At 45.1% G+C, this 27,723-nt stretch overlaps 1 protein-coding gene across 7 annotated transcripts in view; it reads left to right on the top strand.

Annotated features, from left to right (window-relative positions):
• Nucleotides 1-362: 362 nt before the first annotated feature.
• ABHD6 (abhydrolase domain containing 6, acylglycerol lipase) overlaps nucleotides 363-27,723 on the top strand; it is a 63,056-nt gene continuing 35,695 nt past the window's right edge. The window contains exons 1-3 of one of the 7 annotated variants that reach the window (XM_042929786.1): nucleotides 367-448; nucleotides 886-990; nucleotides 21,408-21,472. Coding sequence is in view for 1 of the 7 variants with exons in the window: in XM_042929784.1 (XP_042785718.1) it covers nucleotides 422-448; nucleotides 21,408-21,472 (92 nt within the window). In the remaining 6 variants the exon portion in view is untranslated. Of the gene's footprint in view, nucleotides 449-850; nucleotides 991-8,861; nucleotides 9,236-21,404; nucleotides 21,473-27,723 lie in introns of those variants that run through there. The other 6 variants (XM_042929785.1, XM_042929784.1, XM_042929790.1 and 3 more) reach the window with 6 other exon arrangements.

Consider the following 27,723-nt stretch of genomic DNA (forward strand, 5'->3'; position numbering starts at 1 on the left):
CTCCTTGTAACTGGTGCTTATGTTGGATCACAATAAAACAATAATAGCAGTACAGGTGTTGAGCTTTATTAGGCCCCATATTGTCCATCTTCTTTTCATGTACAAGGTCCATTAAGTCTCACTACCACCCAAGTACTACTATTATCTTCATTTTACACATGAGGAAACTAGCCTCAGAGAGGGTGTCGCGTGCACCAGCTCTCGGAGCTACCAAGCTGGGACTGTTTGACACCAGAGTATGAGCACTTAGTTGGTCCCCTATACCATTTCTTCTCTGGTATGTAGCACTGACAAGGCCCTGCCAGTATTCCAGCTCAGAACACTGAGAACAATCCATGTCTCACCCCCTAGACTCCCAGCAAGCTGGGATGTTTTCTCCCCCATATTCTGAACTCTCCAGCTTACCCCACACATAAGGAGCATGAGAACTTGGGAGATACCCCATGCTGTGAGTAGGGGACCTCAGTAGGGGGTGTGGTGTTCTCCAGGGGCAGATATCCCTCCTGAGTCATCGCCCATTGGACAATTATTTACAAACCCACTGAAAATTACATCAGTCCCAAAGACAGGGCGAGGAGTGCAGCTATGAGCAGGTGTCAATCTTTTAAAAAAGTTTTTTAAATGTTTATTTATTTTTGGCAGAGACAGACAGAGTGTGGGCAGGGGAGAGGCAGAGAGAGAGGGAGACACAAAATCCAAAACAGGTTCCAAGCTCTGAGCTGTCAGCACAGAGCCTGATATGGGGCTCGAACTCACAAACCACAAGATCATAAGCTGAGCACTTAACTGACTGAGCCACCCAGGTGGTGTCAATCTTCAACCAGTGACTCATAAATGATTCTTGATGCAGGAATCCTACTGCAGGATGACATTTCTCCTCTACAGGCAGAGCCTGCTCCGAAGTCAGCCAAGAACCAGATTTACGTGCAGGCCAGTGTCATTCCTAAGACATGACCTTAAGAATTCAGCCCTAGAGATTTGTTGCCACAAGTCCCAGCCTGGAACCGGGATCATTTTGCATCATGGGTGTTTTAGGGGATTTGTTATTCACTCATTTAACAGTTAGCATACTAAATGTGGAGGGAGATACAGAGATGAATAAGGCAGCTCTTGCTCTTGGGGACTCAAAATTAGATAGTTAATTGGACTTGCCTTTGGTTTCTGTGCCTCTGAGTCTTCATTGTGTATCCAGTGGCCAAAAAACAATTATGAATATGAATTACCAATGTAAATCTTGGACTCGAACCTCTTTGAGCCCCATTGGCCACCATTTTCTCTGGACCATTATGACCTCTCTGACTGCAGAGTCAGGAAGGGTGACCAACCCTCCCAGTTCGCCCAAAACTGAGGGGGGCTTTTGGTGCAAACACAGAGAAAGTCCTGAGCAAACTGGGATGAATTGGTTACCCTAGTTTAGCTGGGAACAAGGGCAGCAGGAAGAGAATGAGCAAGTGGGAGAGTAATAACAATAGTCAACATTTATTTTGTTTAAGAATTTAGTAACGGTTAGGGTGCCTGGGTGGCTCAGTTGGGTGGCTCAGTCGGTTGAGTGTCCAACTTCGGCTCAGGTCATGATCTTGCAGTCCGTGAGTTCGAGCCCCGCGTTGGGCTCTGTGCTGACAGCTCAGAGCCTGGAGACTGCTTCGGATTCTGTGTCTCCTTCTCTCTCTCTGCCCCTCCCCTGCTCTGTCTCTCTCTGTCTCTGTCTCTCTCTCAAAAATAAACATTTAAAAACAATTTTAAAGAAAGAATTTAGTAATGGTTAGAATAAATTTATGAAGTAAGTACTATATTACCCCTATTTTATAGAGGTGTAAACTGGGACCCAAAGAAAGGAAGCAACTTGTCAGAAGTGTATACTTGGTAAATGAAGAGTCAGGCCTGTCAGAGAGCAAATCCTGTGTTCCCGGCCATCACTCTGCACTGCCTCAGTGGTCTCATGTATAAATGTGGTGCAGATGAAGTCTCGAACGATGTTTGAGATGAATTCTCAGAGACTGGAAGGAGACTCCTCTGGCAGCAGTAGTCAGTGGAAGTCATGTTTCCATGGAGACCCAATCAGATCCAGCCAAGCTGCGTTTACATGTAGCCATAGCAGCGGAGAGCTGCCATCACTCAAATGTGGTGGATTTCTTAAGAAAAAGACCCTCAGTAACAATTTCCTGAGCTTCCACCAATGCCCATTCTATCATTCAAGACTTTGGTGGAGTCTCCACAGCAGCCTGCAAAATGTGAGTCATGTGCAAGTGTAGAAGGTGTTCATTGAGTACTGTGGTTAAGAGCACAGATTTGGAGACAGGTCTGTCTCTACTGCATCACTTGCTGGCTACACAAGCTTGGGCAAGTTACCTAACCTTGAGCCCAGTTTCCTTGTCTGTTAAATGGTGGAAGTCATAATATCCACACTGCACACTGTTGTAAAGATGAAAACAAATGGGATAGTGCATGAAAAGCACAATGCCCAGGACAGGGTAGGGAATGAAGAAGTGTTCACTACCTGTTAATTAACATCTGCTCATCCTATGTTTTTAAATGAGAACAATCCACTTGAGAACTGACACAAAGGAGCAGATGACAGTCTATTCCCCACAGCTGTGTTCTCCCCTTTGCTTTGTCTGCCCCACACCTCTCTACTTCCTCCCATTGTCCTTTCCACCTCTGGCTCTTTGGCCTGTTTCCAGCCACTTGTGTGCCACTGGGAAGAGATGACCAAACTTGGTACCTCCTGCTCCAGTCCCATTGGGTACCCAGTACCTCCAGTCCCTACAACCCCAACTGGGGCATCAGGAACCACTGCCTGAAGGGTGACCAAACTATAATCCATCCACATGGATGTGTGATCCAGCTCCCTGCATGACCTCACAGCTCAGAAAGGAGACAAGATAAAAACAAATGAAGAAGCATTATCCTTTTGATAAATTAGATTAGAGGGCATCGTGATTTAGATGGCATAATGTAACATACGTCTTTGAAAGTGTCATTAAGATGTTTATATCTAAGTGGCTACCTGGTGGGATGCTTAAGGGCCCCAGGAGAGACACCAGGGACAGCTAAGAGGGACAGGTCTCAGGACAGTGTCATGAGTGATGTGGATGCTGAAATGAAACCTGTGAGGACCTTAAGAAATATGTGTTTTCTCAGCAAGAAGAACTATGTGCTAAACACACACACACACACGTTAGTAGCCTTCAGCCATTGATTCTCGGTTCACGCTGGAGGCTTCATAATCTCTGTTCCCCAACTGATCCTTGACTATTCAAAGATGGTTTCTAAGCCCCTCTCAGAACTGGGCGAGCCCAGTAAATGCTTGGTGTATGAACCACACTGATGCTGATGGCTGATATTATGCACACGTCCTTTGTGCCAGGTCTGGTGCTAACCTGTAAACACACTATTCAGCTTGATCTTGTCTGCAGCCCTGTGAGGTTGGTACCATCATCAATTGTTCGTCATCACCTCCTACGTATAGATGGCGAAACTCAGGTTTACACAGACAGATAGCTTGTAAGTGGCAGAGCTGGACCCGGATCCACTGTCTTCACCTGAGAGTTGTTCCAGTGACTCAGACACTTGGAGCTCGTGTTTGCTCACCTGCTACCTGGCTAGCCCAGCCATCAGTCCCAATTTGGTACCTGTATCCCCAGTGTCCTTGGGGTACTGCTATCTCCCCTAACCTCAGTCAGTGTGGTTTAGGTGAGGTAGGAAAGGATTTCTTAAACAGGACATAAAAAGCACTAAACACAAAGGATAGTTTGACAAAATTAATGTTTGTCCAAAAGCACTAAAGAAAGTGAAAAGATAAGCCACAAACTGGGCTTTGCAGCACATATAACTACAAACCATTAAGACACAGACAATTAGAAAGATGGGGAAATGACACAAACAGATATTTCACAGACACGGAAACACAATGGCAAACAAATATATGAGTAATTGCTCAAGCCCATTAATGATACGCGTAAAGATTAAGATCACAATGAGATACCCCTTCAGACCTACTAGATTAGAAGCAGTCAGTCTGATGGTTCCAAGTGTTGGCAAGACCCTGAAGGTATTCTCCTATGTTGTCCTTCTAAAAGTTTAGTTTCGCTTCTTATATTAAAGTCTTTAATTTATCTTGAATTAATTTGGAGAGGGGTGGGTTGTTAAATTCCATGTTTTTCTATATGAATAATCAATTGTCCTAGCATTTTTACCGAATTGTCCCTCCTTTCGCCAGTGATCTGAAATGTCACCTCCCTCATAAGTCAAGTTTCCTTATGTATGTGGATCTGTTTCTGTGATTTTTTTTTTTTTTTTTTTTTTGAGTAGGCTTCATGCCCAGCATGGAGTCCAATTCTGGGCTGTGAGATCAAGACCTTAGCTGAGATCAAGAGTCGGATGCTTAACCAACTGAGACACCAAGGTGCTTCTTTTTCTGTGATTTTTATACTGTTTCATTAGTGTTTTTATCTATCCCTACATGAATACACACTGTCCTCATAACTATACTTTTATAACAAGTCTTGATATCTAATTTTTCTTCTTCATTGCAAATATTTTTACTTTTCTTGGACCTTTGCTCTCCCATATGAATCTTAGAATCAGCTCATAATTTTCTTTTTTACCAACTCGTAATTTTTTTTTTACCACCTCGTTCCTAATTAATTATTGAAAAGCCCTGTTGAGATTTTGATTAGAATCATTTCTGATTTTGAAGGAAGCATTTCTAACTTTTCATTATTGAAAATGATAATTGTTGTAGGTTTTTAATTTTGGTGGCCGCCTTTTAACCTGATCAAGGAAGTTCTCTTCCTAGTTTCCTATCAGTTATTACCAAGAAAGACTGTTGAATTTTAAAATTTTGCAAACATTGGGATGATCTTATGGTTCCCTTTTAATATATTGATGTGGTTAACTATAGGAATAGATTTCCTAATGTTAAACTATCCTGACATTCCTAGAATAAACCTGTCTTGGTAATGATACATCATCCTTTTTATGTATTGCTGGACTCAATTTACTAATATTTTATTTAGGATTTTTACTTCTATGTTTTTGGGGGATTTAGGAGTAATATTGGTCTGATCTTGTTTGGTATGGAATTTAGACTGGTATAATAGGGTGAATTGGGATGTGTTCTCTCATTTTCTATTTTCTAGAAGGGCTGATGAGAGAGTAATATGATATATGTCTTGAAAGTTTAGACTCACTTCTAGAATCATCAGGCTTTAGTTTTTCCTTTGACTAAATATTTCATCAATTTCTCTAATAAGATTCATGTTTTCTATAGTTGACAACTGATAGAATTTGCTGGTGAATTGAACTTGTTATCACTATGTAGTGTCACTTTCCATCCTTAATGATTTTTGTTAGTCAGTCACCATAACACAGTGGCGGTGTTTCTTTTGGATGCTGTTTGTGAGGTGTATCATTTTCCACACGTTTACTTTTAACCTTCCCAAATTCCTATATTTTTTGGAGTGCCTCTTGAAACAGCACCTCTTGGATTTTTGTAACATCCAAGTTGACAATTTCTGACTTTTAACTGATGAGTTTAGTTAATTTACTATGATTATTAGTAAATCTGGACTTTTTTAAAATTATCTTTTTTGGGGGGAGGAATCTTACTTTTTCTACAATTCTTTGGGTTGGTTGCATTTGTTTATTGGCTTATGTAATTCCCCCCCCCCCCCCAGTTTGAAAGTTATACATGTTATTTATATTACTTTAGTGAATACCATTGACAATGTACCACACATAATTAATAAAGCCAAAATTACTATCTTAATTCCCTTCCCACACCAATGCAAAAGCACTGGAACACTATTTTTTTTTTTTTACCACCTCATTCCTAATTTATTGTTGTCTCTTATTTTAGTTCTGACCTTGTGTAAACATACAGATTATGGGGGCGCCTGGGTGGCTCAGTTGGTTGAGTGTCCGGCTCTTAATTTCTGCACTGAGTGTTGTGCCTGTTTGGGATTCTCTCTCTTTCCCTCTGCCCCACTCCTCTGCTCTTTCTCTCTCTAAAAAAATAAAAAAATTAATTAAAAATAAACTTATGGATTATGCATTACGTCATCATTATTGTTTTGTACTGACAATTTTGTTTAGATTCACTCTATTTACCAGTTTCCTCACTCAGTATGTCTTCTTTCATTTCAGTTCTTAATTGGGTCTTTTTTTTCTTCTTTCTGAGGTATATCTTAGAAGTTCAGTTTGTCAAGTCTTCCAGTTGTAAATTCACTTTATTTGTATTTAACCCTTATTCCTGAAAGGCTGAGGATCCAATTCTCAGGTCTTTGGAGATATTATTCAATGCCTTTGAGTTTCCTATGTTGCCATTCAGAAATCTGCAGGAAATCTAATTCCTTTTCTGGGGAATAATCTGTCTTTTTTATCTCTAGCTGCTTTTAAGTCCTTTGTTTTTATTTTTATTTATTTTTATTTTTTTAAAGATTTTTATTTATTTTAAGAGAGAGAGAGCAGGCAAGTTGGGGAAGGGCAGAGAGAAAGGGAGAGGAGAATCCCAAGCAGGTTCCATGCTCAGCATGGAGCCCAACACAGGGCTTGGTCTCATGACCTGACCCAAAATCAAGAGCCTGGATGCTTAACCAACTCTTAATTTCGGCTTAGGTCATGATCTCAGGTTTGTGGGTTTGAGCCTCATGTGGGACTCTGTGCTGACAGTGCAGATTGACAGTGTGGAGCCCGCTTAGGATTCTCTCTCCTCTCTCTCTGCCCTTACTCTGCTCGCATGTACACACATGTGTGCTCTCTCTCTCGCTCTCTCTCTAAAAATGGATGAATAAATTATTTTTAAAAAGATTTTATTTTTAAGTAATCTCTACACCCATCATTGGGCTCGAATTCACAACCCTGAGACCAAGAGTCGCATGTTCCACCCACTGAGACAGCCAGGCATCCCTTCTTTGTTTTTAGTATCCTGCAGTTTCACTACAATGTCTCTTGGTGTGGATTTCCTATTATTTATCTTGCTTAGGAAGTGTTATGCTTCCTAAAACTGGGGATTCGTGTCTTTTTTCTGCTCTAGAAATTCTTACCCTTTACCACCTCAAATATGGCCTCTCCTCCTTTTTTGAATTTTTGTAAACGTTTATTTATTTTTGAGACAGAGAGAGACAGAGCATGAATGGGGGAGGGTCAGAGAGAGGGAGACACAGAATCTGAAACAGGCTCCAGGCTCTGAGCTGTCAGCACAGAGCCTGACGTGGGGCTCGAACTCACGGACCGTGAGATCATGACCTGAGCCGAAGTCGGCCGCTTAACCGACTGAGCCACCCAGGCGCCCCTGGCCTCTCCTCCTTTGATGCTGCTTAAATGGATTTTAGATCTGCTCAGTCTATTCTGCATATTTTGTAATATCTTGTTTTCATATTTTTCATGTCATATCACTCTGTTGTCTTCTGATTAATTTCTTCAGATAGGTCTCCCAAATCACCATATTTGGTTAATCATGATCCATGAGAATCCTGAGCAACTTACTCTTTGATGAGTACACTATCCCTGAAGCTCTGAGAACAATTCCATGAAGCATGTCGAATGTAACTCTTGAAATCTGAATGATGAGATGGCCAATGTCTTAGAGGAAGATGCTTCAGCCCAAGCCAGGGAGATTGTCCCTAACTCTGGATGGATTCCAGCATACTAACAGAGGCAGATTTTACGAGGTAGTTACCAGTGGCCTCAGAGATGTTCCTTTGCCACATCTCTGAAGCTTTTTGTCCATGACCCATTCTTAAAAACCAGGACCTGCCCAACTCAACCAGGTTCTGCCAGTCTGGAGGGTTTGGCAGGAGGGAGGCTGCCTTTGTGGTGGAGTTAAATACCAAGAGAGTCCTGCTGGGCACTGGTCCCACCTAGGTCTGGAGCAAGAGGCAGACAAGGAAGCCTTCATTCAGGGCAGCAGAAGATACCACTCCTCACCCCCACCCCTCACACACTGCTCAGCACATAGTAAGTGCTCAGTAAGATTTTATTATATGAATGAATAAACATTCTGATGGAAGAAGTCCCTAGTGCAGTGTGGGCCTGCTGGAGGAAGTGACATCTAAATGGAGGCATAGAAAAAATAAATAAATTGAGGCACAGTCAAGAGGAAGTAGTCAGGCCAAGAAGAAAAAGAAGAGTTCTTGGTGGAGGGAACAGCCCATTCAAAGGCCAAAGTGGTAGAATTCAGCTTGGGCACCCTCAGAATACTAGATGAGGGTGCAGTGGTAAACTGAGGCCAGATGCTCAAAAATCCAGGCTTTGTGGTAGATAAGCTAGTCAAACACCACCATTTGAATTTAATGGGTGATAACTTTTATGCTCCCCTCCTAATTTTTTATTTGCCTAATTAGGTTTAACTGTCCTTAAAAAGAAGAAATGACCATAGTGGGGATTCAACCAGCAGTGGATGAAAGCCTTTCCAAGGTTACTATTTTGTGTCCCACCCTCTCCCCCGCCACCCCCAGCTTTGGAACCAGGTGCAGGGTTTGAATTCCCAATCCTGTCCTTTATAGGCTGAACCCATGGGCAAGCGGCTCACCTTTCTTCTGAGAAAGGAAGCCAATCACAACGCGTACCTTACAGTATTAAATGAGACGACATGTGTAAGGCAGTGTTGCTTGGCTTGCCTGTGAGCCTGTGCCTATCTTTCTGAGCCTTTGGGGGGCAGAGATCCAGCCAGAGTCACTTTGGAGCCACGTGCCCAGTAGCACTAGGCACATAGTAGCTGCTCAGTAAATGAAACAACGCCTCGACGAACTCTGGCGGTGCCTTGTGGAACTGTGGCTCCTTGGGTCCCAGTCCGCAGCCTTTGCCCTAAGTGAGCTGTTTAGGGGCGGGGCGGCCGGGTTCTGCCCTCGGCACTTAGCGCTGAGCGCGGAGAGCAATAGCCGCTGGCACTGGGGCCTGGGCTCTTAAGTGCTTGGAGACAGGTTGCCAAGGTCGGGTTGTGGAAGCCACTAACTCGCCCCTCCGGGTTTAACGCTCTGAGCTGGGGCGCAGAGGAGCTTAGGGTAGACCGGACGCTGCGGCCGCGGAGCTGCGCCAGGGGCGACGAAGGCGGAGCCGGCTTTTCCGTCGGCTGACTCAGGCCGGCGCGGCGCACCTTTAAGGCGTCCGGCTGAGCCGGGCGCGGGGAACCGAGCGACGCGGGCACGAGCGCAGCTGCCGGACGCGAGCGCGGCTGGGGGACGAGGACTGGCCTCTGGATTCCGCGGCACTATCCGTGCGCCTGAGGTCAGGTGAGCGCCGGCGGGCCGGGCGGGGGGTGCGCACCTGAAAGCGAGGGTATCCGGGGGCTCCCCCCCCCGCCGCCCCGCCCCGGCCCTGTGACCTGCCCTCCACTTTTCGTTGCAAGGCTGCCAGGCCGCCCCGCAAGCGGCGCACGGGGCGAAATGGGTCGGGAACCTGCACCTCTGTTTCTACTCCGTTCCCTCGCTCCGGCATTAGCCCCTGCACGCTCCCCTCCAGTGCCTGGATAGGTTTGACATTCCCCGAATCCCAGATGCCCCCACTTCCCAGGCTGCCTGCTGCCCTAAGCCCAGGGACGAGGTGAGGCTGGGTCGGGGACCTGCACCCTTTTTCTGTTCCGCCTCCCACCGCTGGCTCCGGCACCAGTCCTTCTGCGTCTCTCCGGGTGGCTGGATGGTTTGGAGGCTCCTGCACCCTCGTTCCTCTCACTTCCCGAGGAAAGGCTGCAGCTCGACCTCCCAGCTAATGGCGCCAACCCCCGTCCGGTCCCCAGATATCTGCGCCCCTCGGGACCTCTCTCCCCCAGCCAATACCTACCCCCAGCAGCTTTTCAGCTCACTTTTCCTCAGCCCACCCCAGTTACCCTGGCCTCATGCCCTCTCCACCCAGCAACCCTTGAGTCAAGATGCTGGTACAACCATCCCAACAGCCCGGTGCCGCCCGGCAACCCCCAGCATCCCCCGCCTACACTTTCACTGGCTTCTTGGCAGCCTTGGAAATTCGGATTGTGTAACGCTGGCTGCAGGGCAGAGCACATGCAGATGAGTGGAGGAGGCCAAGTTGACAAGAGAGATAGGGAGAGAGGAAGAGGGTGCCAGAGGGTCTAGAGGCTGTGCATCCAGGGATATGTACCTTGAGCCCTTTTTGTGCTCCGAGGTTTGGTTGATTAAGAACAGGTTTCAGCTTGGACTGGAGACCAGCATTTGCCTCACCTCTCACCTGTTCAGAAAACCCTAATGGCTGACTCTACCTGGCTGGGAGTTAAGTTATTATAAATAATAGCTGACGTGGAATAAGTACTGGCTGCCAGATCATGTGCTAAGCACCTTTAGAGGATTACCTGCCTTACTTCTCCCAACAGCTCCCAGAGGTAGGTACCAATGTTATGCCCATTTCTCAGAGGAAGAATGTGCCCCCTTCCCAGGGCACAGTGGATCTGACCTCAAAGCCCCAATTCTGAACCACTAGACTTATTTTTACCCAACCGTAACTAATAAATTCTTATCAACATTTTTATAACATAGGAAGTCAGAAATAAGAGAAATTAATAATCTATGTTCTTAGCGCCAATTTATTTTTCTAAAAATATTTTCTCAGACCAACGAGGGGTCCTGGGTGTCCTCCTCAAGGAGACTGATGCCCAAAGAGAAGGGACGTGCTGGGGGCCATACAGCTAAGAAGTACCAGGGCTGGGATGCTAAACATGTCCTGGGATGGTCAGTCCTCACTTCCTGGGTTCCCAGTACTGCCCCAGCCCATCAGCCTAGGCCCCTGGAGATTCTGTTCCCTCTTTGTATCCTGATTCCCCCCTCCCCCACCCCCTGCCTCCTGTGCTATAATCCAGGCAGGTGACCTGCTGCCTTTGCTTAGGCTGTTCCCTCCTCTGGGAATGCCCTCCCTGGAATCTCTGAAGTCTAAATCTTACCTTAGCTCCAGCTCACCGGTCCCCTCCAGGAACACACCTCTGATTCCTCCCCTGGCCCCAACTGAAAGTGATTCCTTTCTCCCCTGGGATCTTATAACTGGGATCCTGCTGCCTTCCACCTTCATGATGGCATTTGGAAAGTTCTGTCTGCATGTGTCTGCCTATGCTCTCTGGGGCAGCTATGCTGGCGGGATCAGAAGCGTTCCTCAAGACCCTTTTTCCCATCTGCCTGGTGAAGCCCCAGGACAAAAGGGGAGAGAGAGAGAGAAAGAGAGATCCGGGGTGGGGGGGGGTGGGAGAGTTATGACATGGTTTCCAAAGTAAGGATAGACTCAGAATTTCTGAACCCTGCAACACCAAACTCCCTTCATTGAGCTACAGCCTGATCACAGGGAGAATGGCTCAGCATGGTACCTAACATTATAATTACAGGTTTGTTTTTGTTCATGACCCAGAGGATTCCCCCCAGAGAAACTTGGGTCCAAATCCCACTGCTACCACTGCTACCTGTGTGGCCATGGGCCTATTATCTAACCTCTCTGAGTCTTAGCTTCTGGTAATGGCACCTGTTTCAGAAGGCAATGGTAAGATTTAGATAAAGCACAAGGTCCAGCATGTGGTAAGCACTCAGTAAGCACCAGCTATTATGGAGAGTGAGACAGTGTTGGCTACCACTTTGAATTACTGGAAATGTATTCAATCGTTACTGACTGGCTCATATTGACTCTGCTTAGAGGCGGGCCAGAGGAGTCCCAACCAAGAAGAGGTAAGCATTTTTTTTTTTAAGATTTTAATTTTTAAATCATCTCTACACCTAAAGGGGGCTTGAACCCACAACCCCAGGATCAAGAGTCACATGCCCCACTGACTGAGCCAGCCAGGCACCCTGAGATAAGCATCTTGTGTGTGTGGTCAGAAAGGCCTCTGAAGCTTCCTTCGACACTACACCGTCCATTGCTTTGGTAAAAAGAATGGCCTTTTCTGTTTTTTAGCTTTAAAAATCTGAGCTTTGAGTTCTGTGAGGCTGCACATATCTAGAGTAAACGTGTGAATACAGTTCATGCAATTGTAAGTAATTGTGAAACTACTGATAGGAAGATAAAACACTCGTTCTTAGAGGTTACATGGGTTTGCACTATGTGTTGGTTCAGACTTATCTTTGGGGCAAAAGGTTTGAATCAAAGATTTGCTTTGGATTAGGGAGAGAAGGAAAGTAACAGTGAGTGTTTTTTCCTAGTAAGCAGCTCAGAGTAGAAATCTGCTTCCCTACCAGTCATATTCTTTACCAATGCCTGATTGTTTTGGTGACTAGGTCAATTTTTACAGTGATGAGTGTTCAAAAGAAAAGGACCAGGAATGTCTCCCTCAAAGCTAAGTGTTTGGAATATGCTGGAAAACCGGCTCGGCGGGTTGAAAAAAAAATCGTTAAAATTTCTCCTAATTTGATTATTGGCATAAGTTAGGATTGCCTTTGATAATTTCAAGACTGTTGCACTTAGATATTTTAAGGCATACATTTTTGTAAGTTTTCATGGTTCTGTGGCATTTAGCGGGCTATAGGACTTTATCTCTGTGACCCTGTAGGGACATAAATACTTTTCATACTGTCAACATGGTGGCTATCAACTTCAAATTAAATAAATTTAAAAATTCTCTTAAGTCACACTAGCCATATTTCAAGTGCTCAATAGTGACTGTATTAGGTAGAGCAGATGGAGAACATTTCCATCTTTCCAGAAAGTTTTGCAGGATGGCGCTGTTTATATCAAAAAGGCCATGGGCGAACAGGGTTAAGTTCCATTCTTTCTGACAAGTCACTTGCGGACCAAGAAATGGAATGTGCCGAGGATATTTCATTGTCAAGAATTAGGATGGTACTTGGGGCGCCTGGGTGGCTCAGTCGGTTAAGCGCCCGACTTCAGCTCGGGTCACGATCTTGCGGTCCGTGAGTTCGAGCCCCGCGTCGGGCTCTGGGCTGATGGCTCAGAGCCTGGAGCCTGTTTCCGATTCTGTGTCTCCCTCTCTTTCTGCCCCTCCCCCGTTCATGCTCTGTCTCTCTGTCCCAAAAATAAATAAACGTTAAAAAAAAAAAATTTATAAAAAAAAAAAAAAAAGAATTAGGATGATACTTAAATCCCCTTAGCCTCATTTTCACTTTCTGGTTCACTGTCGTTTAACCCTGCCAGATTCAAAGGATTAGGGAGAAGACGGAATCAAATGAAATGTCTTCTAGCAGTGTTTCTCCATCCTGGCTGCATGTTAGAATGGCCTAGGGAATTTTAAATTATTTTATTTCATTTTGAGAGTGAGAGAGAGCACATGCAACTCACATGCACAGGAGCAAGGGAGGGGCAGAGAGAGAGAGAGGGAGAGAGAGAATCCCGGTCAGCCTGAAGCAGGACTCGATCTCACACCCGTGAGATCATGACCTGAGCCAAAATCAAGAGTGGGAGACTTAGCCAACCTAACCATCCAGGCGCCCCCACCTAGGGAATTTTTTAAAAATACCCATGTCCAGCCTCTGCCCCAGGCCAAATGAATCTGAATCTCTGGGGATGGTTTCCCAGAATCTATATTTTTAAAATGCTACCTGGGGGAGTCTGTGCAGCCAGGCCTTCAAGACTGTGAACTTAAAAGAAAAAAAATCCCTGAGGACTGGAAGACAGTGTTTCAAGGTAGATATAGTAAGTGGCTAAGAATGCTCCTTATTGATTTACTTTAGCAATAAATCCAGGGTTGGAGGTCAGTGGGTTCACTTCCTCCAAAAGGGCTCTCGGTTGAGGACAGCTTTGTCCCCAAGGGTGCATTTGGCAGTGTCTGGAGACATTTTTTCTTGTCACGACTTAGGGGTGGCTTCGAGTGGGTAGAGGTCCCAGATTCTGCTAAATATCCTACAATACATAGGACAGCCTCCCACAACAAAGACCTGGCTGGCCCAAAATGTCAGTTGTGCCACAGCTGAGAAACCCTGATCTAGACACAATTTTTGCAAACCAAAGTCCTATCTGACCTTGGATGTAGTTGTCTCTTGAAAGAAGGTCAAGATATGCTCCTAAACTGGGCCCTCAGAAACCCTCTGGATGGTATTCCAGGCTTTCCGATCCCAGAAGCCACGTAGGGTGTCACTGCCTGTCGTTGGATGCGTTTGGGGCTGCACCAAGGAAACTGCTGATTCAGGGGCACAGGGCAGTCTGCGGATGACGTGGGGAGAGGTTCTTACACTGCTGCAGGTTGGGATCCTCTTCTTTTTGTGAAGCAATTATATAAAGTAATAGCAGCCTTTGCCTTGGGCTATTTTCCAGAAGCTGTGGCTCTGTGGCTGTTGGCGTTGGATGTTTACTTTGTGATATACCCCAAACAAGATTCGAGCCTTGTGTGTGATGAATTTTGGGAATGGAGCAATGGGCTAGACTCTGGGAGTATCAAGACAGCAGCACAGACACGCCCACTGACTCCCGCATCTGAGTGGCACTGGAGGGGATGGAGGGGTGTCAGGGCTGCCTCCCCAGGCGTGGGAGGGCAGGCAGGGTCTTCCCGGCTGTACAGAGTGAGCACTTGGTATCTGCCCGTCACTGCTTGGGGCAGTCTCCACGCCTCCTCTCATTTTGTCCTTTCACAGGGGCTGTAGGAGGTCAGCTGATTCGCCAAGGTCACACAGCTGGTGGGTAGCGGAGCAGAGATTTGAACCCAGGCTGTAGAACTGCAGAACTGAATCCCCCGAGGAGCATTTACAGACTGGGGCTGTGCTTCCCAGCCAAGACTTGTAGGACGAGCTGGAGCTCACCAGGCAGGGGGGAGAAAAGGCACATGGGGGAGAGGGTGTCATGCGTGCCAGAGCCGTGGAGGTATGAAAGAGCATGGCATGTCAGGGATTATAGCTCACTCAGAGACAGGGGGGGTGTGTGACAGGAGAGGATGATGCTTGAGAGACGGGGAGGTATGAAATCCTATGTAGCCGTGTGAATCGTGCTGAGGACCACTGGGAGCCACTGGTGGAATGGGATGGAGGCAGAGAAAGAGCTGTGTGACATTGGGCAGCTTGCTTAACCTCTCTGAGCCCCAGCCTCCCATCTGGGAAAGGCCTCTAAAACTCAGCACTGCGAAGATTGTTCATTTTGTTGGTGACCATGAGGAACAGAGTGAAAGAGTGGCCTGCAGTGGCACTGGTGGACAGCCCTGTTGATTTGTGACCTCCTGGCTTATCCTTATTTACGAAGTGCCTGCCACAGGCAAGGCAGTGTGTCCTCAAGTGCTGTGGCAAGGTGCAGAGATGTAGTAAGACTCGTGTTGAAGACTTGCAGCCTCGTGGAGGGCACAGTGAGTGTTCTCACGGGTACTGTGATAAAAGACACACATCCTCGGGGCCACAAGAGACGAGTATTCCGACAAAATGTCTGAGGCATGGAGGTTCCTAATGACTGGGGGACCAAGGGCAGGTACACTGAAGGAGATAACTCCTAGCTCTGCCAGAAAGATTCGTGAAGGAAAAGATCGGGGTAAGTCATGGGCATCCTCCAGGTGGAGAGATTGGGGGAAATAGAGAAAAATAAAAAACCGGTTCAGGTGCGGTCATCCAGAGGGTCAGAGTATCAGCATTTCTGGTATCTGATTCCCTGTGGTTTCCAGATTATAGAGGAGAAGCGGAAGTCATCATAGTAGGAAAATATTCAGTAATGAACTTGCGACGTTCAGACTGAGCCTCCACTCTATCACCCCTGCCTCTGTATTCAAGCCAGGCTCTGGGACCATCTACATCTTGGTCATCTCTCCCAGCTCGTAGGATGTTTTGCAAATACATACAGGACAAACACTGAAATTGTAACTCTTGTGAGAGAGGCAAGACTTCATGAAATGAAAGCAAGCAATGTTGGAGAACTGCTGGAATGACATGTCAAGGCAGTAATAGATGAGGATCTGGCAGTGTGACACCTGATGAAGAAAAGGGGAAAGAGCCTTGAAAATCAAACAAGTAAGCCCTTGAGAGATCAATTGGGTATGTTTGCAAAAGTGTCCTTTTTGCAATAGCCCTGGTCACCAAATGTTAACTGGAAGGATTTATCAGGCTTTAAAATGATCCACGTGAGATTTATTCTTTGTTCTAAGAATTAGCACAGGATTGCAGTTATGACCTAATTTTGTTTAATGTTTACTATTGCTTTTAAAATACATTTGATTTGGGGTTTTTTTTTAATGTGGATTAAGTTCTAAACAGAACTGTTTTCCTCTTAACTGTGAACTCTCCCACGTGGTTTCACCACGTCCCTTTTTCTGATGCTGATTCTCCTGGGTTACAGAGATGTCCTTCGGAAGGAGATTCTGGCTAGAAAGAAGGTGGGGACCAGCTCACAAAGGGCCCTGAATGCTGGGCCTCTGCTGGGAGCCAGAAGTCTTGTCCTGATTAAAAAAAAAAAAACAAAAAAAAACCTCCTGGCTGTTGATAACAGGGCTCCTTTTTGTGGAACTCCGACTTTGTTCCTGCAGTTAGAAAATGCTGTCGACCAACTTCACCTCCTTTAGAAGTGACAAAACCCTCTTTAATCTCCTTGCTTTTCCTTTTATTTCCAATCACAGATTCCACAATGGGAGAATGTTTTTCTTTGGGGTGCTGAGGTTCTATTTTAGGCCCTCTGCTATTGCATACCCATATAGAAGGCTATTTTAATTCTTTTCAGTCATGTGGAAGATAGTCACTTAAGCGGTGCTCTTTCTAGCACTTTACCTTTGAGAGGTGACCTCAGCTGATGACAGTGCATGCATTTGCACTAATCTGTAAGAGAAGTGCTGGAATAAAAATTTGTTCTGGACTCCCTGAGAGCCTGAAGTCTTTGGGATCTTTGGAGATCAAAGGTCAAGTAACTTTGGCTCTTCTTTTATCCAGCAGGAGACTGTCTTGTATTTCTGTAGGGTTTCTTGTTTAAAACAAAAGTTTTGGGGGCGCCTGGGTGGCTCAGTCCGTTAAGCGTCCAACTTCGGCTCAGGTCATGATCTCACAGTTTGTGAGTTCGAGCCCCATGTTGGGCTCTGTGCTCATAGCTCAGAGCCTGGATCCTGCTTCAGATTCTGTGGCTCCTTCTCTCTCTGCCTCTCCCCTGCTCATGCTTTCTGTCTCTCTCAAAAATAAGTAAACATTAAAAAAAAAAAAATTTTTTTAACGTTTATTCATTTTTAAGAGACAGAGACAGAATGCAAGTGGGGGAGGGGCAGAGAGAGAGGGAGACACGAAACCTGAAGCAGGCTCCAGGCTGTCAGCACAGAGCCTGACGCAGGGCTCAAACCTGCAACCATGAGATCATGACCTGAACCCAAGTTGGATGCTTAACCGACTGAACCACCCAGGCGCCCCTGGGCTTTCTTGGCAGGCAGTTATTTCAAACGATCACCATAGTCTACATCTTAACCCGAGCAGTGGTGTTTTGAAGATGCTAGGCTAGGTCAGGGCATACGTTGCATATTTTATTGCTTGTTTCTTGACTGATACAATTTTTTAGAAGACAGCTGCAAGACACATGAGCTTCTTCCCTTCCAGCAGAAGTCCTGATTGAACTGCATAACTTTCTCCCCACTGACTGTGTCCCCTTCTCCAGGCAATCGGGATAACAGGATTATCTGGTTCTCTGATTCCCTGCCCACAGGACCAGCCAGGCTAGGCTGAATTTCCTTGCCTGACAAGCTGCCTTAGCTGGTAGAAGCAGGGGAGGGAGTTGTGGGCTTGGCTGGTTCTTGAGCCAGAACACCCAGGGGGAACCAGTTGCTAGCACTTTGGAACCTAGAGAGACAGAGTTCTCCTCTTATCAGTACCTCTCTCAGAGCCACAAAGGACATATGCATTTCCAGTTTATGCACATGTATGGTTCCAGAATGGAAATCCTTATCTTTTGTCTTAGAATGCTGGACTTGATCAAGGAGGACTGAAGTTCCTGTCAAACTGACTTAACCTTTGGATAGTCACACAAGGCAGCAGCTCTCCCAGTCTTTGTTATCTTAGTAGGCAGCCTGTGTAGCTTGTGGAGAGAGAGAGAGAGGGAGGCAGGCTACCGGCCTTCATATTTGTATTTGTTTCTTCCCTTATCATGTGAAACAATTAAGGTTTGGTCGTTCTCTCTCTCATGGGCCTTTTTTTTTTTTTTTTTAAATAAATTGAACTCCTGTATCTTACTTATTTATTTATTTTTGAGAGAGATAGAGAGTGGGAGTGAGTGAGGAGCAGAGAGAGAGAGAGAATCCCACAAGGTGTAGAGACAGAGGAGAGAGAGTGTGGAGCCCGGAATGGTTCTCAAGTTCACCTGACACAGGCCTTGAGCTTATGAACCGTGAGCTCATGACCTGAGCCAAAGTCGGATACTTAACCAACTGAAACACCCAGGTGCCCCTGCTTGTGGGCCTTTTAATTAGCTTAGAGTCCAGAACTGGCCAGAAGAAGTTTTTGTGCTAATGAAAGTGTTCTCTATGCTTCCTGCCCAGGGTGGTGGCCATTAGCTACATGTAGCTCTTGAGCAGGTGAAATGTGACTAGTGCACCTGAGGAACTGAATTCTACATTGTATTTAATTTTGATCAATTTAAACAGCCACATGTGGCTAGTGGCAACGGTATTGGACAATGCAGGATAGACCATTCTATTTTAGGACTTTATATTATATTTTGTAATTAAATAGAGAAAGCCTTACACATGCACATGATAGTAATTCAAAAGATATAACAGGGGGCCACCTGGGTGGCTCAGTCGGTCCAGCGTTCGACTCTGGATTTCCGCTCAGGTTGTGATCCTGGGCCATGGGATCGTGCCCGTGTTGAGCTCCTTGGTGAGCATGGAGCCTGCTTGAGATATTCTCTCTCTCTCTCTCTCTCTCTCTCTCTCTCTCTCTCTCTCTCTCTCTCTCTCCCCCTCTCCCTCCCTCCCTCTCCCTCCCTCCCTCCCTCTCCCTCTCTTCCTCTGCTCCTTCTCTGTCTCTAAAAAAAGGTCAAAAGATACAAGATGCAGCCATGATAACCAGTTTCCTGTGTATCCTTCTCCCTCCCTCTCCTCTCTTTCTTTCTGTCTCCTTTAATGCAAAAGGTATTATTCTATCCATTCTCTGCTGTTTCTTGTTTTTTGGTGTTGCTTTTTTTTTTTTTTTTTTTGAGTTAACAGTGAATCTTGGGGGACACCTGGGTGACTCAGTGGATTAAGTGTCTGACTCTTGGTTTCAGCTCAGGTCACAGTTCGTGAGATCAAGCCCTGCATCGGGCTCTTTGCTGACTGTGGAGCCTGCTTGGGATTCTCTCACTCCCTCCCTCTCTGCCCTTCCCCTGCTCATGCTCTCCCTCCCTTTCTCTCTCTCAAAATAAATACATAAATTTTTTAAAATCTTAAAAAAGAATGAACCTTGGAGGTCATTACTCATAAAGACAAATAGAACTGCCTCATTATTTTAATGGCTTATGTTTAATTTTGTTTGTATTTAATGGCTATACATAATACTTCCTTATAAAGCTATACCATTGTTTACTTAACAGATGCCCTATAAGTGGACATGAGTTAATTTCACTCCTTTGCCATGATAGATTCTACCGTGACATGTAACCTTCCACAAACATGATTTCATACACTAGGTACAAACATAAACTCTTAGAAGAGATTCTTAGGTTGAAGGTATGTGCGTTTTACAATGTCACAGATTTTAACAAATTGCCATGCATAGAGTTTGTTCATGGGAATATAAATTGGTACATTGTATAGAGCATCTATTTGCCCACAGTCTCTGCAACATAGACTGTTACTAAACTTTTTGTTTTTTGCTGGTACGGTAAATAAAGATTGCCATTGTTGCCTGGGTGGCTCAGTTGGTTAAGTGGCTGACTTTGGCTTGGGTCATGATCTCACAGTTTGTGAGTTTGAGCCCAGCATCGGGCTCTGTGCTGACAGTGTGGAACCTGCTTGGGATTCTCTCTCCCTCTCTCTCTGCCCTCCCTTGTGTGCTCTCTCTCAAAATCAATAAGTAAACTTAAAAAAAAAAAAAAGATACCACTTTAAAAAATTAAGACTGCCATTAGCTTGTCAATTTAATCTGCATTTCTCTTATTATAAATGAGCTTGAGGGTCTTTTTATATGTTCGAAAGTCATTTGTGTTTACTTTCTGATAAATTATCTACTCAGATCATTTGCCCATTTTCCTATTGGATTTTGTTGTTGTTTTGATTTTTAGGAACCTTTTGTACATTCAGGAAATTAGTCTGTTGTGTCTGAGTATGTATTGACAAATCTTGATCTTGGTCATGGTGTATCTTTCCATGTGGACATTGAAAACATGTTTATGCAGTGAACATGTTAATCTTTTCGTTATGGCCTCTGGACCTTCTATCTTACTTAGACTTTCCCTGCTGAGATATTTTCAAACAGAGTTCTTATGTTGTCTTACAGAACTTCCATGGTTTTATTTTACTTTTTTAGGTTTAACTCTTTGACTCCTCTGAAATAATTCAGGGGTTTTGTGGATTTACCTTCCCTTGCTGGGCTCCTCATTCTTCTGCCATGGTGCCTTGGCACTGTGTCTCCCTATCCAGCCCTGGTTTTGAGCTGTGGGGTCCCTCTAGCAGCCACTCTGGTAGAAACATTATCCTCATTTGTTCCCTGGCTGCCACCTTCTCATTCCTTTCTTTATTCTGTGTTATGTTGTTATGTTGTGTTATGTTATTTTTTAAGTAAGCTCTATGCCCAACTTGGGGCTTGAACTCAGAACCCTGAGATTAAGAGTTGCATGCTCTACCAACTGAGCCAGTCAGACACCCCTCTTTTTTTTTAATTAAAAAATGTTTAAATAAATTCTACACCCAGTGTGGGGCTCGAGCTTAGAATCCTGAGATCAAGAGTCACATGTTCTACCGACTGAGCCAACCAGGCACCCCTCTTTTTTTAAAATTAAAAAATGTTTAAATAAATTCTATACCCAGTGTGGGGCTCGAACTTTGAACCCCGAGATCAAGAGTTACATGCTCTACCAATGGAGCCAGCCGGGCACCCCTTCTCATTCCTTCCTAAGTACAACTTTTAGGTAAACCCTAATGACGAATGGAGAAGGCAAGTTTCAGTCTTTGTTTGGGGGTCTTAGTTACGTTTGTAGGTCTCAGAGCCCCCTTTCACCTGAGTGTGCCTGTCCCCCCCACCCCCACCCCCACCCACACATACCCGGCTTCTTGCCTTTCTCCCCACTGCAGTCCAGGAGTCACCAGCTCACTCCCAGCTCTGTCCTGTCACTGCACGTTTCTTCTTTGACCTCCTTCATGCCTTCCTAGGCCTGGCCCATTATCTGCTGTGCCCTGCCCTTTGTGCTGGTTTCTTAATTGGGGTAGGTGAGCCAAACACAAGGTGGGCTATGAAGCCACACCTGTGCCTGTGCCCAGGAGGAGAGAAGGCCATGCGAGCCATCGCACCACCCCCACCTCAGTCTCTGGTGAAGCCCGCAATTTTGTGGCTGTTAGCAATTCATTCACCTTCTCATTACGATTTAATGCTTTGTCATTTTCTTTCTTGTGATTCCAGAATCTCATTTTCAGCTTCTGCCAGAGCCAGGAGCAGTTGGGAAAGAAGGCTGTGTTCTTTGAAGAGTGAGTATGGCTTTTTAACACTGTTGCTTTAAAAAAAAAAAAAAAAGAAAGAAAGAAAGAAAGAAAGAAAGAAAGAAAGAAAGAAAGAAAGAAAGAAAAAAGGCAGCTCTTAAAGAGCCTGAGGCTCCTCTATAAGCCCCCAAAAAACCCGTCTCCAGGCCAACCGGCAGTGGTGATTTCTCTGGTTCAGTGGTCTGGGGGGAGGAGATTGGGCACCTGCAGGCTAGATACATACCCAGAAGCCCCCTGTGGACAGTTCTCAGAGTGTGCCAGGAGCAGGGTGCGAAGCTTGGAGGTCTAGAAGAACTCAGCCTTTGGGAACCAAGATGCACACCTGGGGAGTGTGATACTCAAATCAGCCCCAAAGGCAGAGAGGCAGAGAGGTTCATCTGGCAGCCAGGACATGGGAGTGTTCTACATGAAGGGGGCAGCCTGGGAAAAGACAAAGCATGAGGCTGTGCGGGGCTGGCATGGGGACAGGAGTTGGTTATTTGGGGTGCAGGCAGAGATGTGGGAGTTGGCCCAGGAAGTTGGGTTGGGATCATATCAAGTAGTCTGAGTTCACATCAGACCTGGGCAGCCTAATGCATGATGTGAGTTGTGAAGATTCCCCTGGCAACTAGTGTTAGGGATGTGACAGAATGGAAGCAAGAAGAAAGGATGACCCGGACCCTGTGTGGTGGCTGAGGGAGCTGTGATCTGTCTCACACCTGGTATCTCACACCCAGTGGGAATTTTTCTTCCCACCCAACATTCCTAGTAAATGTGGAACCAGATTGGCCTAAGGAATTGGTTGCAAGAGGCTTTCAGGGGTATTGACCCTCTAAAGCTGTGGTGTCCAATATGGACAGCTCCTTTTCCTGTGTGGCTACCGTGCACTTAAAATGTGACAGGTGTGAGTGTAGAACTGAACTCTGGATTTTATTTAATTAATTTAAATTTAAATAGTCATGTATTGAATGGCATAGTTTGTCTAGACTCACAAGTTGGCTTCAGTGCTGGCACCTCTCCACCTGTGCATTAACAGGAGTGGAGGGGGACATATCACAGTCTGGGAAGCTAGATGGATGGGCACAAATGAATGAATCAGGAGAAGGGGGAGAGATGTGGGACTTCTGAGTCATGTAGTCAAAAGGCTTTTGGAAAAGTCTGGAAGGGGGTACTGGCCAGGCATGTTGAGTTTGGAATTCCCTGAAGAAGGGAATGGTGGAGGAGGATGTAGGGATGGAGAGCTGTCCGAGGAAGACAGTGAGGAGAGCATTATGGGACTATCAGGAGACAGAGTGAGGAGAGCATCATGGGAATATCCAGTGGAGAGAGTGAGGAGAGCACCATGGGAATATCTAGGGGGAGAGAGAGGAGAACATCTCAGAATCCAGGCCCCGCATGCTGGTTTCAACAGCAGGGCTGTGAGAGCTGCAAAGCCAGACTGAGGGGGGCAGAGTTGGGCACCTCACAGCAGTGTTCCTGGGGGTCATGCCACACTTTCAGTGATGCCTCAGCAAGCTTAACTGCTTGTTGGGAAATTTCAGTGTGATTTTCTTCCAGGATGAAGATGATATGTATGACAAGAGTTAGAACTGGCCGTTTCTTGAATTATTGTGTCCTCAGTCCTGGGGCTTCCACATAAGAGGATCTTAATTAACATCTTTGTATTTTTTCTAACTGTTGATCATTAGTGATAGTTTTGAGGGATTGGTTTATCTTGACAAGAGCCTAGTTTCAGAAAGCAGCATTGGGTAGATGCAACAATCTTTAAGAGCTTGGATAGTATATTCAGATTTTAGGAGCTTAGTGTTTCCCTAACGGAAAACATTGGAGAAAACATTTTCATATTGCTGAATTAAGGGAAAAAATTGTAAGCGGTACTGGGAAGTTTTTTAAAAGATACCAGCAGGAAAAGGGTAATAAATTAACGGGTAACTTATAAAGTTAGCATGTTACTTGCTCTTAAAACAGTTCTAGAGAAGTGCAAAGAGCACCAATGGGGACACTGGACCCCCTGCCTTGTGCATAGTGGATGCACAGTGAATCCTGCAGCCAGAAAACCCTGAGAAAAAACCAACAGAGCATGAACCAGGGACATCTGTAGGATTGGTTTGAAATAAAGACCATTCTCTTTGCCAGCCAGGTGACCTGTGGGGCACTTTAAAATTCTTTAAGCCTTAGTTTCTCCATCTTTAAAGTGGGAGAGGGGCTCCTGGGTGGCTCAGTCGGTTTGGCTCAGGTCATGATCCCAGGACTGTGGGATCAAGTCCTGTGTCGGGCTCCATGCTGAGTGTGGAGCCTGCTTCAAATTCTCTCTCTCCCTCTGCCCTCCCCCACTCACTCTCATAAATAAATAAATAAATAGATAGATAGATAGATAGATAGATAAATAAATAAATAAATAAATAAGAAAATATTTATTAAAAAATAAAGTGGGAGAAATGCTTTCTACCTCATAATGTTGTGAGGGATGAGATGAGAGGATGTATATGAACTGCCTGTGTGGGGCGTGGTTTACAGTAGGTATTTAATAGGTGGAGGTTGTCAGTCTTGTATCTTTGGCTGTGATGGTCCTGATTATTATTGTTGCTATAGTGGTTACAATAATCATTATTTTGAAGAGACCAGAACTTTAGTCTGTCAGACTTGATGGTGTATGAGTAAAATATCTAGGGAAAGGCAAGATTCTTTGAAAGTGTCTCACATTCTGTTTTCTCTTGGGATTCTGCTTTATACCCTGAGATTAAGGTGTTAGAACTCAGGATTCCCAGTTTTCCAAATCAGTGAGAACGTGAAAAGACAGTCGTGACACATTATGCCTTACTCCTAGCCCCCAGACGAGGGACTTTGAGGTGCAACGTTTGTTTATGTGGATCCACTGGTGTCTCCTCTATCCAATCAGTTTTCATCCCTGTGTTCAGAGATACAGGCCCTACATGCACAGCTTGGATGCTAACAGGAGGAGGCCGGATGGCAGGCTCAGTCTGGGATGTGAGCCTGTGTGACTCTCCCTGGTGTCAGAACGGACAGCTCTCTTCCTAACGTAGCTTCTCTTCGCCCTGTGCCACAAGGCCACGGAGGTCATTGTCCTTAACACTGGGGTGCCTTGCTTTCACACAACAGATACATAAAATGAGTGCAATTTTTTTTTCTCTTTTTCAATCTTTTTCAAGAATTCGGGCAATAAGCATTGTCAAGCCACAGATATTTGCCTGGTACTGTTTTAGGTTCTAGGAACATGTAACAAGGAGTAAGATTCTTGAGGGGGCAAGCCAGATCCTACTCTTTAATTGCCTGGCATAATTTGAGAAATGTTTTAAGTCTGAGTAGGAGAAGACAGAAGAGGTGATTTGGATGAGTGTTCTTATTTAATAGTTGAGGAAACCAAGTTCTCTTCCTGGTAGAGAGGCAGTGGGAATGTGCCCCCCCTCAGCCTGGTTGGCGCCCGAGCCATTCATGTGTCACCATTATGATTTTCACCAGACCTATATATCGCCTACTTTGCATTTTTCTTTAAATTGACTCCTTTTAACTTAATTTTAAAAATTAATTTTCATAAATTGAAAGCATCCCTGTACTTGCTAGATGGGATGCTGGCCCATTCACGAAGGGCTTAATATTAGATCTTAAAAAAAAATAAGGAAGGCAGGAAGGAAGGAAGAGGAGGGAGGGAAAAAAATCAACACAAAGAAACCATGTTATTAAGTAGCTAGTTACTGTTGCTTGCAGGAGGGGAAGGCTTAGAGAGGTGTTTAATAACACCATACTGAGAATTTTTCTTTGACCTAGACAGAACTGAATAAGAACTGAAAGCTGATTTCTCTGTATGCATGTCAGTGTTATGTTACCCAGTTAATGCTGTGTAGCCCTGAGCATTATTCAGTATTCTCCTGCTCCCTAACGTCATCTTGCAAGCAAACATCAATTGTATGGGCCCCATCCTTTGGGAAATTCCACTCTCCACCCCTTAGTTGATTTTCAGTCATTGGTGGTTCCAGGTTCACAAGGTTTCAGTTTTCCTGTCTCCAGACTCTCCTTTGGGTACAATAGAGTATCCTATAAACAAACCTCAGCAGGGTAGGAGAGCTTCCTTTTTAAAGAAAGGCTGGGGCAAGTCCTCTTTAAAATGAAGGATGATGCAGAGGTAGGGATCATCACTTCCTCCTTATGTATACTATGTGTATAGAAGAGTCAGAAAGCATTAGTTTCGGGGCACCTGGGTGGCTCAGTCAGTTAAGCGTCCGACTCTTGATTTCGGCTTAGGTCATGATCTCACGATTTATTTTGCTTTAACAAAACAGAGACTGCTTGGGATTCTCTCTCTCCCTCTCTTTCTGCCCATCCCCCCTTATGCATGCTCTCTCTCTCTCAAAAATAAATACGTTTTTAAAAAAGGAAGGAAGGAAGCAAGCAAGCATTAGTTTCTTCACCCGGGGCCTGTCCATATTTGACCTGTTCAGGGAAAGTGTACAACAGGCTTCTCTGTAAGTCCATGCCTTACTAAATTCATCAGGCTAGGGGTGCCTGGGTGCTAAGTGGGTTAAGCATTTGACTTCTGCTCTGGTCATGATCTCACGGTCCGTGGGTTCAAGCCCCGTCCGTGTCAGGCTCTGTGCTGATCCTGGAGCCTGTTTCAGATTCCATGTCTCCTTCTCTCTCTGCCCCTTCCCTTCTCAGGCTTTGTCTCTCTCTGTCTTGCAAAAATAAATAAAATGTTAAAAATTTTTTTCTTTAATTGATCAGGCTCTACAAAAACTCCTAATTGAAGTTCATTCTGCAATTAAATGGGAGGTGGAGCCAGATAAAACTTTCCCCCAAAGTGATGGAGAGGTCCATAGCAGGCATTGGCAAAGCCATGGTGCCTCTTTTTGATGATTAGACCTTGGGGCTACCATCCCCAGTGTCAGGGTCAGTGAAATAATGGCTTTGGGCATAAAATGTTCTAGTTCCTAGTCAAAAGGAACATCACGAATTAACCTCCTGCAGCTCAGGAATCAGAATTCATAGTAACCCTCAGCAGTTTTTAGGGACTTTGTGTGATTTGGAAAAGTCCTCTTGAAGGTGACAGTTCCTATTGTCATTGACTCTTTTGTGACCAATGTTCAAACAGATTTCTAAAATTCTCTTCAGTCTGAAAGTAATTTGCTTACCCCTTGACAGTGAGGCCTTTTTAGCACGGTAAATTGTACCCTGCGTTAAATAGGTGACTCCTCCAGGGAGTTTTGTAATTACTGAAAGAAAAAAGTCAGCTCTCTTACAGCATCATTGGGAATGGTTGATTGTCCCCAAAACAAACCGGACTGAGCCCATTTTGTAACTTAGCTTTTCATTCATTCATTTGCACCGTATTTGTGTCCTGTACTATTCTTGGGGCGCTGAGAAAGAACATACGGATTGGCCTGACTCTCAAGGAGCTCTAGTTCTAGGAGAAAGCAGGCCAGTGACTTAAGTGTGCTGAAAAGTGTTTATAGTGATTGAGAAGCTGAGAGGCCAGTTGAATCAGAAACACAGACAGTGCTTCTGCCCCTGAGAGGGCTTTCATTCCTGCGGGTTCAGCATGGTACCCACAAAGAGCCTGTGCGTGTGACTAAGAACCATCTAACCCACCTATATATTCGTCTGTCTCCTCCACTTCCCCCTAGACTGTGAGGGGCTTGTTTCACCAACCCCTTGTAGAGGACAGAACATAAATGGAGATGCCATAGCTTCATGGAGAAATTAGGAGTGATGACAAGTGTAGGTATTTAACAGCAGAGAGCTTATGAAGATTGAAAAAAAAGGCCATTTAAAAAAAAAATTAGACGACGTATAGCATGGTGCAGAGGGGGTGGGTCCAAGGAGAAACCTGTTTTGTAATCTTGATTCAACCGGCTGAGTGACTTTGGGCAAGTTACTTAGCCTCTCTGTGCCTTACTTTTCCCAGCCTATAAAATGAAATAAAAGTCCTGCCTGTTTGACAGGACTGGTGTGCTATACCAAGGGTTGATCACTTTCTGCCAGCAGGCCAAAGAGCCTGCAGCCTCTTTCTAACAAAGTCTTGTTGGAATAGTCACTCCCATTTATTGCGTGCTGTGTCAGACCTGCTCTCGGTGCTGGGGACACACGATAGTCCCTGCCCTCCTGGTGCTCCCATTCTAGCCTTCAGATGTGTTCATCTAGTCTTCAAGAAGACCTCAGAAAGTACAATGCAAATTCTACCGTTTTGATTTGTTCCCTCTTAACTTTTTATTGTATGGGACTTATTTTTGAATAGGCTATTATAC

This window comes from Panthera leo, chromosome A2 (genome assembly GCF_018350215.1).
Source record: "Panthera leo isolate Ple1 chromosome A2, P.leo_Ple1_pat1.1, whole genome shotgun sequence".
In the NCBI taxonomy this organism is placed as follows: Eukaryota; Metazoa; Chordata; class Mammalia; order Carnivora; family Felidae; genus Panthera; species Panthera leo.